The sequence below is a fragment of the Triturus cristatus genome, chromosome 7, assembly GCF_964204655.1.
Source record: "Triturus cristatus chromosome 7, aTriCri1.1, whole genome shotgun sequence".
Lineage (NCBI taxonomy): Eukaryota > Metazoa > Chordata > Amphibia > Caudata > Salamandridae > Triturus > Triturus cristatus.
In genome coordinates this window covers 1,383,028,858-1,383,041,369 of record NC_140590.1, presented here as the reverse complement: position 1 = coordinate 1,383,041,369, position 12,512 = coordinate 1,383,028,858, and the positions used below count along the sequence as shown (strand labels likewise).

Genomic DNA, 12,512 nt, shown 5'->3' with positions numbered 1-12,512 from the left:
TGGCACTGTCTGCTTAAGTATGAGATGAGCACAACAACACTGTTTATTAATTCAATATACATTATAAATGTATAATACCTGTCACCACGCTATTCTTATAAGTTTGAGTGGTCTGGAATATTCTGAACTGTCACACTTGTAAGAGTGGAAGAATGCAAGTCACCCCAGCAAATGAAAGATAAAGAATTTATGCTCCAAGGAGGATCACAGACCTGATAGGCGAGGGAAGCCATTGAATAAGAAATAAGATACGAGTGACAATAATGCCAGCCAATGTAGAGCAATAGATGGGCTATAAGTTTTGGTCCACCCACAAAAGGCCTCTCACAGTTATAGAGTTTGCTGTCTGCTAGGTGAGACCTAGCAAATATATGTTGTGCAGTGTCCTCAAATGATTGTTTGAGATGATAGTATGACTATTGAGACAGTGACCAGTTACTTGAACTGCATTTTGTCCTTTTCAGGTGAAGGGGCAATTAACTTGGCTTTAGCCCAGAACAGAGTTCAAGATGTCCGGCTTAATGGACCAGTAGGCGCAAGCAATTCGGCAAGAATAGAATCTGGTTTTCCCATGCAGAGTGGCACAGGTGCGTTGAAAGTTCCTTCGGTAGAATGCCAAATGCATTGTCAGACCTTTAATGAAGCTGTCTCTCAAACAGAACACTAGAGTACTTAATTCCTTTAAACATTTTAATACAGAGAAAACTCTAGCCCAGGATTATCCCAGCACAGAACAGGGGTTTGCACTTGTTACTTTTACTTTTTTTTATGCTTCCTATTATGTTTGGCATTATGTAATCACAAGAACTAGAAGTTTCTTCCAAAAAGCTTTCAACTAATTTCCCTTTCATGCAAGTATGTTTTTTATAGTTGATAACAATGTTTATGTATGCTTATTGTTGATTTTCTTAAATGGAGAAAGTTGTTTTATCAGTTGAGTTTGTTATGCATTTTTTTCCCAAATATTTTATTTACAAAACAGCAGGCAAACAGTTTGTGTGCTGCTCTGCATATCGATCAAACAGTATATATGTGTCAAAACAACATTGAATCATAAAGCGACAGCTTTTAGCTTTGTTCTGTGCTTAAGGAAACATGTAAATGCCCACCCAGAAGAATCAGGGCATGGGGAGAAGGAAACTTAGCATAGTGACAAGAGAGAAATCACTAACATAAGAAAATTCAGTTGATACATAATCTTTAAGCTTTTTAGCTTCCAAATGTCACTTTATGATGGCAAAAAAACCATCTCTTCAGGCCCGTACATGTATAACCTGAAAAACAATTTCGAAATACTCCTGTGATAACATTATAAACCAAACCAAGTGTCTTTTATTTCCTCAGTGAAAGCTCTGGCCTGCATTTCAGGGGAGAAAATGAGTATTCCATGATTTGTCACCTTTCTGTTTCCCAGATACTCCACGCTTAATGGGATGTTTAAGATAGTATTCCTGTGCTTGAAAAATGGTTAAGTAGGGCTGTTCTTTGGTTCGCATGTATTTTCTAGGTTTTACTCGTGCCACGGATAGCTGCAGTGTGTTTGAGTGTACCTCTCCAAGCGTTGAAGGAAAGAGTGGCTCTTTAGAGCACTGGAACTTCGTACATTTGCTATTGGCCTCATATTTAGACATTGCAAAGTCTTCTCTCTGTTTTGTAGAGCTTCATTGGAAAATATTATCTTAGCTTCTCGTTTTCTCAGCTTCTCGTTTTCCAACACGTCCCTCAGAGGACTGGATGCAATATATGTCTGATGAAAGGACACTTTTTTTCATTAGATAAGCATTATCTGTGCCTTAGTTCTAAAGGAAGTAACCATTGGGTGAGTAACAATATTTATGCATAATTTGCACCCAGATCCATGCAAATCTAAAGTATCAAGCTGCAGTTGTCGCATTCTTGATTTGATGAAGACTTTTTTCAAATATTGACGGCTACGGGTTTAGAAAAATGTGATCTGATTTAGGGAATGGTATGGAGGCTGACAGAAGGCTTATATTGCATTAGGAGGGCCACCACTCTAACTTTGAGGCATTCCCCTGCTCACACAGTTAAACAAATTCCTCTTGGATCAGACGCAAGCACATGTGCTTCAGGACCCTTATTACTCCTCCCTTAAATCTTTGTTATTCAGGAGTTCTCTACAGGATAAGAAGTAATCGTCCGTAATGTTATTCTTGTTCTCCTTGCAGGGACCTGATACTTTCATGTGTTGGTTATTATGTCAGAGTAGGAACATCTTTACAAAAGAAGGATGGACATCTAGTAGTTTGTTTTCGCATTTGCTACCCTCAGTGTAAAGGTCTCAGTGCTCTGCATAAAACAAGAATCCAGGAACAAACGGTCTCATTTCAAGTGCCGTTTTATTTGGTGGCTGCCTATAACTGCACATAAAATAAAACTGATACTAGTCAGTTGTTTCTTTTTATGTTGAAAATCAACAATGTAATTGATGTTTAGCTTGTTTGTCAACTTGTTAATGATTGCTATTCAAGGACTGTTTGTGTATGTATATAAAACAGGTCTAATTCGGATGAACAATCCAGGAGCATCAATGTCGCAGAGTGGGAATGTGGCACCCTCTAATATAGTGAGCGGAACCAGTGCAGAGTTTCCTTTGCGAACTCAGCGTCCTCCTTCACAATCAGGTAGAGTGAAAAATAAATGCTTCATGCTAGATGCTAGATGGTGGTAGGTTTTGTTGTATTATTTGTGCATTACTCTACGTTCCAGGCTTCAGAAGCCAGCAGTTCTGGCCATGCTGCAGCTAAATTGGCATCACTCAATATCAAGCGTCTGGTGCATTAAGGCACTGCCAGACGATCAGCTTCTTTTTATCTACAAGAATTAAGAGTTGCCCCCATCAATTGAGAGTTTTCTCAAATACTGTTGTCTTGTCTGTTTTTTGGAAATGTACCAGTCTTTGAGTCAGTTTTTAATTCTAGTTCCTAGTTTTGTCACAAAATATCAAAGTAGGATCCTTATTACAGATTTATGTGATGATCCGAATGAGATCACCCAAGAAAAAGGGTATTCTGATGGATACATCTTTCTGCAGATGCCTCACCTTAACAATATTTCCCAGGTGTCGGCAGATCAGGTGGGGCCTTCTTGTGGCCACTGTGCCACCTGCCAGGCATGATGTCCTTGGTGTATAATACGTGTCAGCCTGTGTGCTTTCATCAGTTTCTGCATTCTGCACCTCAGCAGCATGGTCCTGAGCTCCCCCTCGGTGCCTGACTGACAAATGTTTTCTCAGCTTTAATAGCAACTAGATCATATGTCTTTTCCAACAGTGCCGGGTTTCAAACCTTGCTGTTAAGTACTGCAAGCAACTGTATTGGATCTTAGGACATATGCATGTGGTGTATTGGAAGTTATTTTTGGCCAAAGCTGACAGAAACACACCCCTACCTCTCCAGGTAAGTTTCCTGAGAGGGAATGATGTCCTAAAAATCTTCCCTCATAAAAAGCACAATATGAAGGAAAAATCTGCTTAGTCACTGAGGAAATTCTGTCCTTCCAGGACCGGTCAAAATCATAACTCTGTTTTCCGATGCCAGGCTTCTTTGCTTCCTGGAGCCAGTTCCATAGCTGTGAAAGATTGAGCTGGAATTTCCTGTTCCTACTGTCGAAAATGTACAGGTCGATTCCTTATGCCAGGACATATTGGGCATTTTTAGGGTGGCTCTGGAACCCTTTGGGCTACTCCCCAAGGTTGGTCCCACACCTTGCTTGTTGACTACAGAATTTCTGACCCAGACAACAACTGACTCATCGACCCTAAAGGCTTTGGCCTCAGCAGCTACAAAAAAGTCTCAGACTATGACATCATCTATGACATTGCCACCAGTGCTGGTCTCGGTGCCATGCCTGAGTCGCTGCTGGCGCTACCCTCCAAAGTGGCTGAAATTAGCCTGATGGAATAAGAGAAGGCCTGGACATGCCTTGATGAACAGCTTTTCCCTAGAGCAATGGAACTCCCCCAGATGGAGTAGTTACTCGGATCTGTTTCCGTAGCCATAACCCTTCCTGATGGAAATTATGATTACACAGACTATGAAGACTCCAAGGCAGATAATCTGCTTTCTTCAGGCTACTCCAATTCTGACCTTTATTTTGATTTAAAAACGCAAGTGGTCTGGATCTTTTTACAGAAGGGACATTCCTTATCCATCTGTGGTCCTGATAGAAGAAGTCCCTTCCTTTATCCCTGTGGAGCGTAAACCTGCAGAATCTGAAGAACCTTCAGTTTAATCCACTAAGGTAACGGAGTAGTTTAGAGGGAGGAGGCCTACTTTAGGGCTTAGCAGTGAACCCTAAGATTTTATCTAATACTAATGTCTTTTATGATGTTCCTAATTTATTTGATCATTTATTTCAGACAACCATCTTGTTGTCCTGGAAAATAGCCAGTTGCTTTAGGTGTATTTCATTTACATTGAGGAAGAGGGAGCTAACTACACTAAATGTATACTGGTATCAAAGCATTGCAGTTCAGTATAGATCATTGTCTTTCAGGATTGGTTAAAGTGTGAAGGAGGCACATGCCTTAGACATGTCATTCAGTGTGACAATCTACTACATCTGCCTGGGGATGCAACCCTTCTCTGCTTGTCCTGATGCCTTTTCATATTACCATATTTCTCTTTATGTAAGGTTGTTTTACCTGTAACCTTCTATTACCTGTCGTTTTTCTCTTTTTGCTTCCTTTGGATGTTCCTTCACATAATCATATGTCTAATTGTCTTCCTTACGGTGTTCATCTTTTATGCAGTTACTTAACACCAACCCTGCACCACCCATAACAATATGCCTCTCCCAACCATTCCCAGCATTGGGTATCTCCTCTACTCCTCCCTTTTTTTTAATAAAAAAAAAAGCGGTGGCCCTGTGCTTCATTGGTCATTTTATTCAATATCTCTTTTCTACACGCTACTAATTGTCTCATACTCCTTATTCCTAACATGCATTTCCCCTTAGCCAATCCCAGAATGGCTTGTCTTTCATGCTGATATAAAATACTGTTGGTGATAATTGATACATATCAGATATTAGTTTGCAATGTGGGTTCAGAGTTTTGAGTTGCAGCAAAATGGATGCTACAGTGTTGTCCATGTTAAAATTCAACCACTTTCATATTTGTCTAGTTAGTGGGAGCATAGTGTTGGAAGAGGGATGTTGTTAAGCAAGATAGTGCATTTTTCACATTTCCCCGTGTGCACATTATATTTGTCTGTCTGTAACATAATAGAAAAGCAGGTAACTGCGTCAACTTCCTGGTTTCTTGCAGCGATTCAAAGTTCCTAGCACTTTGCTATAGTTCTTTATACTTTTATACCCTGCTTTGGCTTGGACATTGTACTCTGACAAATCATTTGCTAGAGACTGCTCGAGTAGTCAACCTACCTACTCTAAATATAGATTTTTTTTTCTCCATTAAACAGATACAACTGATCCACTACTGGCTGGTCTAGCGGTCCAACAACCAAATCAGTCTTCTGGATCATTGACTCCTCAACTTCGTCCCACACAGCCCATGCCCACTAACAGGCAAATTAACCCAGGCACCTTCCAACAACTTCATCAGCAACAACTACAGCCACGACTACCCCAACAGCAGCAGCAGCCACAGCAGCAACCTCAGGGTGTTCGTCCTTCATTTTCTGCTCCAACTACAGTTCCAGTGCCTGCAGGGTGGAACCAGCTCCCTTCTGGGGCCCTCCAACCTCCCCCTGCCCAAGGAAATCTGGCTCAAATTACATCAAGCCAAGGTTGGAAAAAGGCCACAATAACTGGACCAATGCAGCAGCAACTACAAATGCAGCAGCAAATACAGCAACAACAGCAGATGCAGCAGCAGATACAACAACAGCAGATGCAGCAACAACAACAGCAGCAGATCCAGCAACAACAGCAGCAGATGCATCAGCAGCAGATGCATCAGCAGCAGATGCAACAGCAGCAGATGCAACAGCAGCAGATGCAGCAACAGCAGATGCAGCAACAGCAGATGCAGCAGCCACAGTATCAGACAAGACCATCCTTGGCAACGGTTCAGACTCCATCCCATCCTCCGCCTCCATATCCATTTGGAAGCCAACAAGCTTCTCACTCAAACTTCTCTCAGATGAGTAACGCATCCCAATTTACTGCTCCTCACCTCAAGGCTCTTCAGACCGGAACAGCACGTGCTTCAACACCACATCAGCAGTCCCATTTGACAAACAAGTCTCCTGTCTCATCCCCTTCCACCTTTCAGCAGGGATCCCCTGTATCTTCTCCAACGGTTAATCAACCACAGCAGCTTATGGGACAAAGGCCACCCCAGAATGTGTCACTCACCCAAGGGTTTCAGCAGTCTGTTAACTCGCCTGGTCGAAATACCGTAGTTCAGCAGGGAAACTTGCCCCCCAACTTTATGGTGATGCAGCAGCAACAGCAGCAGCAACAACAACAACAACAACAACAACAGCAGCAGCAGCAGCAGCAGCAGCAACAGCAACAGCAACAGCAGCAGCAAAACCAGGGGACACAGAATATGCATGCAGGTCTTGGAGGTAAGAAACCACTAAGTAATATGTCAATCTAGTAGAACTACGTCATTGAACACTGTTGGCTATACTTTTATTTGCATTTCCTCATCAAACCAAAGCCCTTTACCCAATTTTAAAACATGTAGACCAAGTAATCGACTCTAAAATGATAGAGGCAAAATAATATACTTGTGAAAATCTTGTATATCCGAAATATTAATATTCTCATTGATATTAAAAGGAAAATCACAACATAAAGATTTATTAATAAAACAGCAAAAGTTCAGAATCTTCAGGGGTTTCTGTTTTTTCGGGTTTATTCTGTAGGGATCTCGGTGAATTCTTTGAATTTCGGACATTACATTAATGTCAGGCTGATCCTTCAAAACAGACCCCTTTAATATAGAAATAACAAACCCCTTTAAGTCAGAACCTTCCAAGTTCTCGGGAATATTAAGGAGTCTTAGATTGTTCTTCCTTGAGTGGTTTTCCAGCCTTTCGATATCATCCTTCAGAGCCTTTTGTTGTAAGGTTAGCTTCCCTACTTCCTTAGTGGCCTCACTTATGGTGTCTTTAATGCCCGGTATTTCTGCTTCAAGAAGACCTGTCCTAACCACCACCTCATCAAGCCTCTGAGATAAAATTTCACAGGAAGCCTTGATTGCTGCCTGATTGGCTTCGGAAACGGAAAACCTTCCCGCAAGTTCTGCTTGGTTAAGTTCCGATACCTTAAACCCGCTTAACATCTCCTTCTTCATGGCGATCAATATGTCAGACAGAGATCGTACTCCGGAGCCATCTACTGTTTCCGTACTTCCTGCCTCGGCGCACCCAGGAGATTCTGGTCAATTTTCTCTCTTACTCCGTAAAAGAGCTAGTTTTATCACTTGGTCTTAAGGAGGGCTCCTTGACCTTTTCCCCCAATGGTTCGGATCTATTTACCTTTCAAATAAGATCGGACATTTCCCACATAACGGCTACAAGGCAGTGGGAAATGGGTAATAGACTGGAGGAATTGAGGTCCCTGGGTGTAAAGGTGCAACTGAAATTTCCGGCTAAGCGGAGTGCCATGCATAATAATCAGATGCACGTATTACATACAGTTGAAGAGGTAGATCTTTTTATGGCAGGATTAAGGAGGGCAGAACAGGGAAAGTGAGGATTGTCAAGTGATTAGTGAGGGGTCTCTTTATTTGGCAATATATATCTCTTGTTACACTTCTTTCCTCCTACTCCCTCCTCATTTCTTTTCCTCTAGTATATTTGTTTTTTAGCTGAACCCGAGGTGAGGGTGACCTAATGGGTTCACCCATCTTCAAGGGAGGGTTCCTCAAGGGTTTAGGGGTAGGCACGGGGTTGCGGGAGGGGGGTGGATCTTTGGGGGGGGGGGTCACCTGGGGTGGGCAAGGAATAAATATAAAAATAAAAATAAAAATACTAAAATAACCTCATCTTACTTTAGCGATTCAATCTTTGGAACAACACCAAGGTGGAGGGGCGATGTATACGATGGCTGATGTAACTATAGACCAGACCGGTTTGGGCCTTCTTTCATGGAACGTAAATGGGTTACGATGTATTAGGAGGCAAAGGCTGATTATGAAATATCTGGAACTCGCGAAAGCTTGGGTCTGCCTCTTACAGGAAACCCATCTGACCACTGGGGAGACGGATAAACTATTTTCGGGAGTTCCTTGGATAAAAGCCTATGGCGTCTCGGACCAAGGTATGAATAGCCGTGGGGTTGCTGTTCTGGTTAAACGGGGGGTAACCTGTTCAATTAAATCCATCCAGACTGATAAATCAGGGAGATGGGTGATAGTGCAGTTGGACTTTGGGGGCACTGTCTTAACGTGCGCTTCATTTTATGGTCCTAACATTGACGACCCTTCTTATATTGTTAAGCTGCAATCTAAGCTTATGTTGTTAGCTCCCCCAATAATTGTTGGAGGAGATTTCAATGCCTTATTAGATCCTAATTTAGATAGGTCAAATCAGGCTCGTTTAATTCCGACTCCTCTTGTCAGACGGGCAATGAAGAATATGATTCATGACCTTGGCCTGGTAGACGTATGGAGGTTCTTGAAAGGTGATAGGGCTGGATATACATTTTACAGCAAGAGATTCCATCACTCCTCCAGGATTGACTACCTCTTAGCCAGTAAGCTCCTACTTGGTAAGGACTCCGATATATCCATTCTCCCTAGCCATCTTTCGGACCATTCCCCCGTTTTCTGTTCCATCAAAAAAATTTCTTTAAAATCCCAATCGAGATGGACACTTAGTAGGGGAAGGTTAGACGATCCAGATTTGATTCAGGCAGTTAAAACATCATTTTCGGAGTTTTTTGACACCAACATTGGTTCAGCTGCCATTGAGGTCGTGTGGGATGCCTTTAAGGCTAATCTAAGAGGCCGACTGCACAGTCTCATTTGTTTTAAAAACCGTTCCGAAGGATGTGCATTGAAATTGGGCGAAGAAAAGATCAGATTGCTGGAAGCCGAGTTTTTGAGGCTATCAAACTCCCCAGATGGACAAAGGAAGTCGCGGGTAGAACTTGATCTTGAACAGGCAAGACAACGCTATAGAGGCATCTTAGAAGAGAAGTGCAAGAAGTAATGGGATAGGAATAGGATGGAGAACTATGAGTATGGGGAGAGGGCTGGGGCTCTTTTAGCGTGGAAAGCGAGATCGGAACGCTCGAAGAATGACATAGCTGAGCTGGTGATAAACAACCAAGGGGATAGATCCACAGATATAGGTGACATCCAAAATACTATACTCACCTTATTTGCGGATCTATACAGGGAGAACTTATTTCCTTCTAAACAACAAATCCGCGGGTGGTTGAGCTCAAAATCCCTCTCCACGCTGACACAGGCCAATAAAGACTTCCTCGATTCCCCAATTACGCTGCAGGAGATAAGAACTCAAATAAAGCAGTCTAAAAACGTCAAAGCCTCCGGTGTTGACACCCTCCCAAACGAGGTGTACAAATCTCTCTCTGAGGAAGTCATCCATGTTTTGGGATCCCTTTTTCAGTCAGTCTACAGCCCAACAGGCCAAGTTCCTAATTCGTGGAGGGAGGCAATCATTGTTCTGATCCTGAAGCCAGGGAAGGACCCAGCTAAAGCGGATTCCTATCGCCCAATCTCCATTCTAAATGCAGACTATAAAATCTTCATGGGTATTTTGGCAGGGAGATTGGGCAAGTTAGCCCCCGGATTGGTTAATACAGACCAAAAAGGGTTCATTACTGGGAGACACATCCAAGAACAAACACAGCTACTTATTGGTAACATCGATTTGGCGATCTCTAGACTCGAACCCCTGGCAGTGGTCGCGCTAGACGCCGCCAAGGACTTTGACAGGGTGTGCTGGGTCTACCTCTGGGAGGTGTTGGAGGAGATGGGATTTGGTCCAATCTTTATTCATACTCTGAGAGGGTGCTATCAGGATGCTTCAGCTAAGATCCTTATCAACGGTGTACTTACTCCCAGTTTCAATATCCAAAGAGGGACCAGGCAGGGTTACCCTATTTCCCCTTTGCTGTTCGACCTCTACATTGAGCCTCTCGCCCAGGCTATAAGGCTAGATGAGACCATACCTCCGTTTAAGACACAGCAATATCGCTCTAAAATTGCTTTATATGCGGATGACATAATCATCTACACAGATGACCCCGAGATAACACTGCCAAAGGTCGGGGCTCTGTTGGAAGACTTTGGAGCAATCTCAGGATATCTGGCTAACCCCACGAAGACGGAGGTTATGTGTTGGAACATAGATCAGTGGAGTGGGGTTACCAGCAATAAATTTAAGTTCGAGGCATGTGGGCTGCTGAATTCATATCTGTGCATAGATCGCCGCCTAGTGTTGGGTCCCGATGTTTGCACGTTGTTGTCCTGGAAGAGTCTTCGAAGTATCCTGAGATAGGTGACTCCTCCCCTGGACCACAGTGCGCATGGGCATCCTCTCCATCCTCAGATTGTTTTTTTCCGCCATTGGGTTCGGATGTGCTTATCTTGACTCAAGTTAGGAAAATTTAGTTTTCAGGCCAAAAGGCCTTTAGTTTTCGTCGGTACTGTTCCCGATCGGTATCGACAGTTTACTTGCTAGTTTAGCGACCTTAACAACTTTTTCGGATCCATTATATCCGACCATCGACCCTACATCGACGATGGAATCGAGGACCCCATTCAAGCGGTGTCCTGTTTGCCACGCGAAATATCCACATATCGACGTCCACCCGGTGTGCTACAAATGCCTCTCACCGGATCACGACGAATCGAAATGTATGGCCTGTGCCCGATTCAGATCCAAGAAGACTCTCCGGAATCGACGAGCTGCGAGACTTGAAGCGCAGCAAGCGGCACCGGCCCCGACCAACATCTTCAGCACCAAGGACGAAGATGTTGAAAGCGTGGAAAACATACCCTCCAGCCCCGCTTCCGAACACGGTTCCAGATCGGAAGACGTAGATGAAGAGCTTTTTCACAGGGAAGAAGCCAACGATGAGGTAGGAGACTACGATGAGGCCTTAGGGGCCGAAGAAGGTAGCTCTGGTGACGAGCAGGGCCTACCCCTCCAAACGGAGAATATCACAGTGCGTCAGTCTACGGCTCCGGTCGAGGGATCGCCTTCGGGCCTTACCCAAGATCAATCCCGCAGTTCTTCGGCCCCGCCCTCTGGCCCGGCCTCGGACATCCAGCGAGAGCCATTATTACCCAAAAAGACTGGTTTCCCTTCCACGAAACCGAAACCAATCGTCGCACCGGTTCAACAGAAACCGAAAGTGAAACTAACGCTGGTCGGCTCGAGGACCACCACACCTTCGACGCCAGCCAAAACCGTCGGCTCCGACCGCACCAAAAGGGACTTCGGTGCCGAACTCGCTGCGGCCGATGTCGGCGCCGACCCAAAGAGAAAAGCCATCGGTACCGCCAAAGCGCCTCGGCCCCCGGCACCGAAACAATCGGCACCGACCACCAAGGTTAAAATGGCCGCTGCATCGCAATCCACCTCGAAAGCAGCGACTACGGTCCAATCATCGACGCCGTCGACAGCTACTACGTCTCCTCGACTCGATGACCCTGTGGCTCCAAAGAAGTCCACTCCTACCTCTACAGAACAACTCGGCGCCAAACTACCGTCGGAGTTCTCGGTGCGACAAGTTGCAGCGTCCTTGCAACGTATCAGAGAAAAGGCAGCCCTCCAGCCCACGTCGGGCTCCGAGCCGAAAAAGGCTCAAAAGGCACCCTCGGCACCTTCCAACATCACCTTTGGTTTGCCGCCATCCACAGCGCCAAAACTATTCGAGAACAGAACTCGTGTCACCCAGACAAGGTCCCCATCTACTGCACAATCTCCTACTGGGACATCACCGTCCCACTTCATCGACGCCGACACCGGCAGGCTCATGCTCCGAAAGCGGAAGATCACTTCCGAGCAGGCTTTGGACTCTTACAGGATCCCGCTAAAGCAAAAACTGCCAGCGGAATCGGAACCGGTTCTTTATGAACGCCTCCACACCTCTTACCCAGATCCACAGTCCTTCTCTCTGACGCACTCCGACACGGACGCAATAGAGGACTACATGGGTGACGACACCACCTACCCCAGGGATATGGACCCTGAAGGCCAGCAGGACCCTGATCAAGCTTGGGATGACCCTGTAGACCCAGGTGCCGCTATGGATACACAGGACACGCAGCTTTATGGCGCAAAAACGTCTCCCACAGAGGACACTGCTGTATTCAACGCCCTCATTGAACGTGCCGCAGCCAATCATGGAGTGCAACTCCACTCGGACACAATCGAGGACGATATCTTGGTGGACACTTTCGCATCCCCAGAGAGGACCGTAAAGACTCTGCCCATGTAGAAAGGTGTCCTCAAGCCAGCAAAGGACATTTTCAAAGAAACCACCAGGGCACGGGTAATAAACCCCAGGATCGAGAAAAAATACAAGCCAGCACC

At 44.8% G+C, this 12,512-nt stretch overlaps 1 protein-coding gene across 2 annotated transcripts in view; it reads left to right on the top strand.

Moving 5' to 3' along the window:
* The window catches only part of NCOA6 (nuclear receptor coactivator 6), a 389,704-nt gene that overhangs the window by 149,324 nt on the left and 227,868 nt on the right, over positions 1-12,512 (top strand). For both annotated transcript variants that reach the window (XM_085619104.1, XM_085619103.1), the window contains exons 5-7: positions 465-587; positions 2,520-2,645; positions 5,445-6,557. In XM_085619104.1, the coding sequence (XP_085475230.1) occupies positions 465-587; positions 2,520-2,645; positions 5,445-6,557 (1,362 nt within the window). The remainder of the gene's footprint in view (positions 1-464; positions 588-2,519; positions 2,646-5,444; positions 6,558-12,512) is intronic.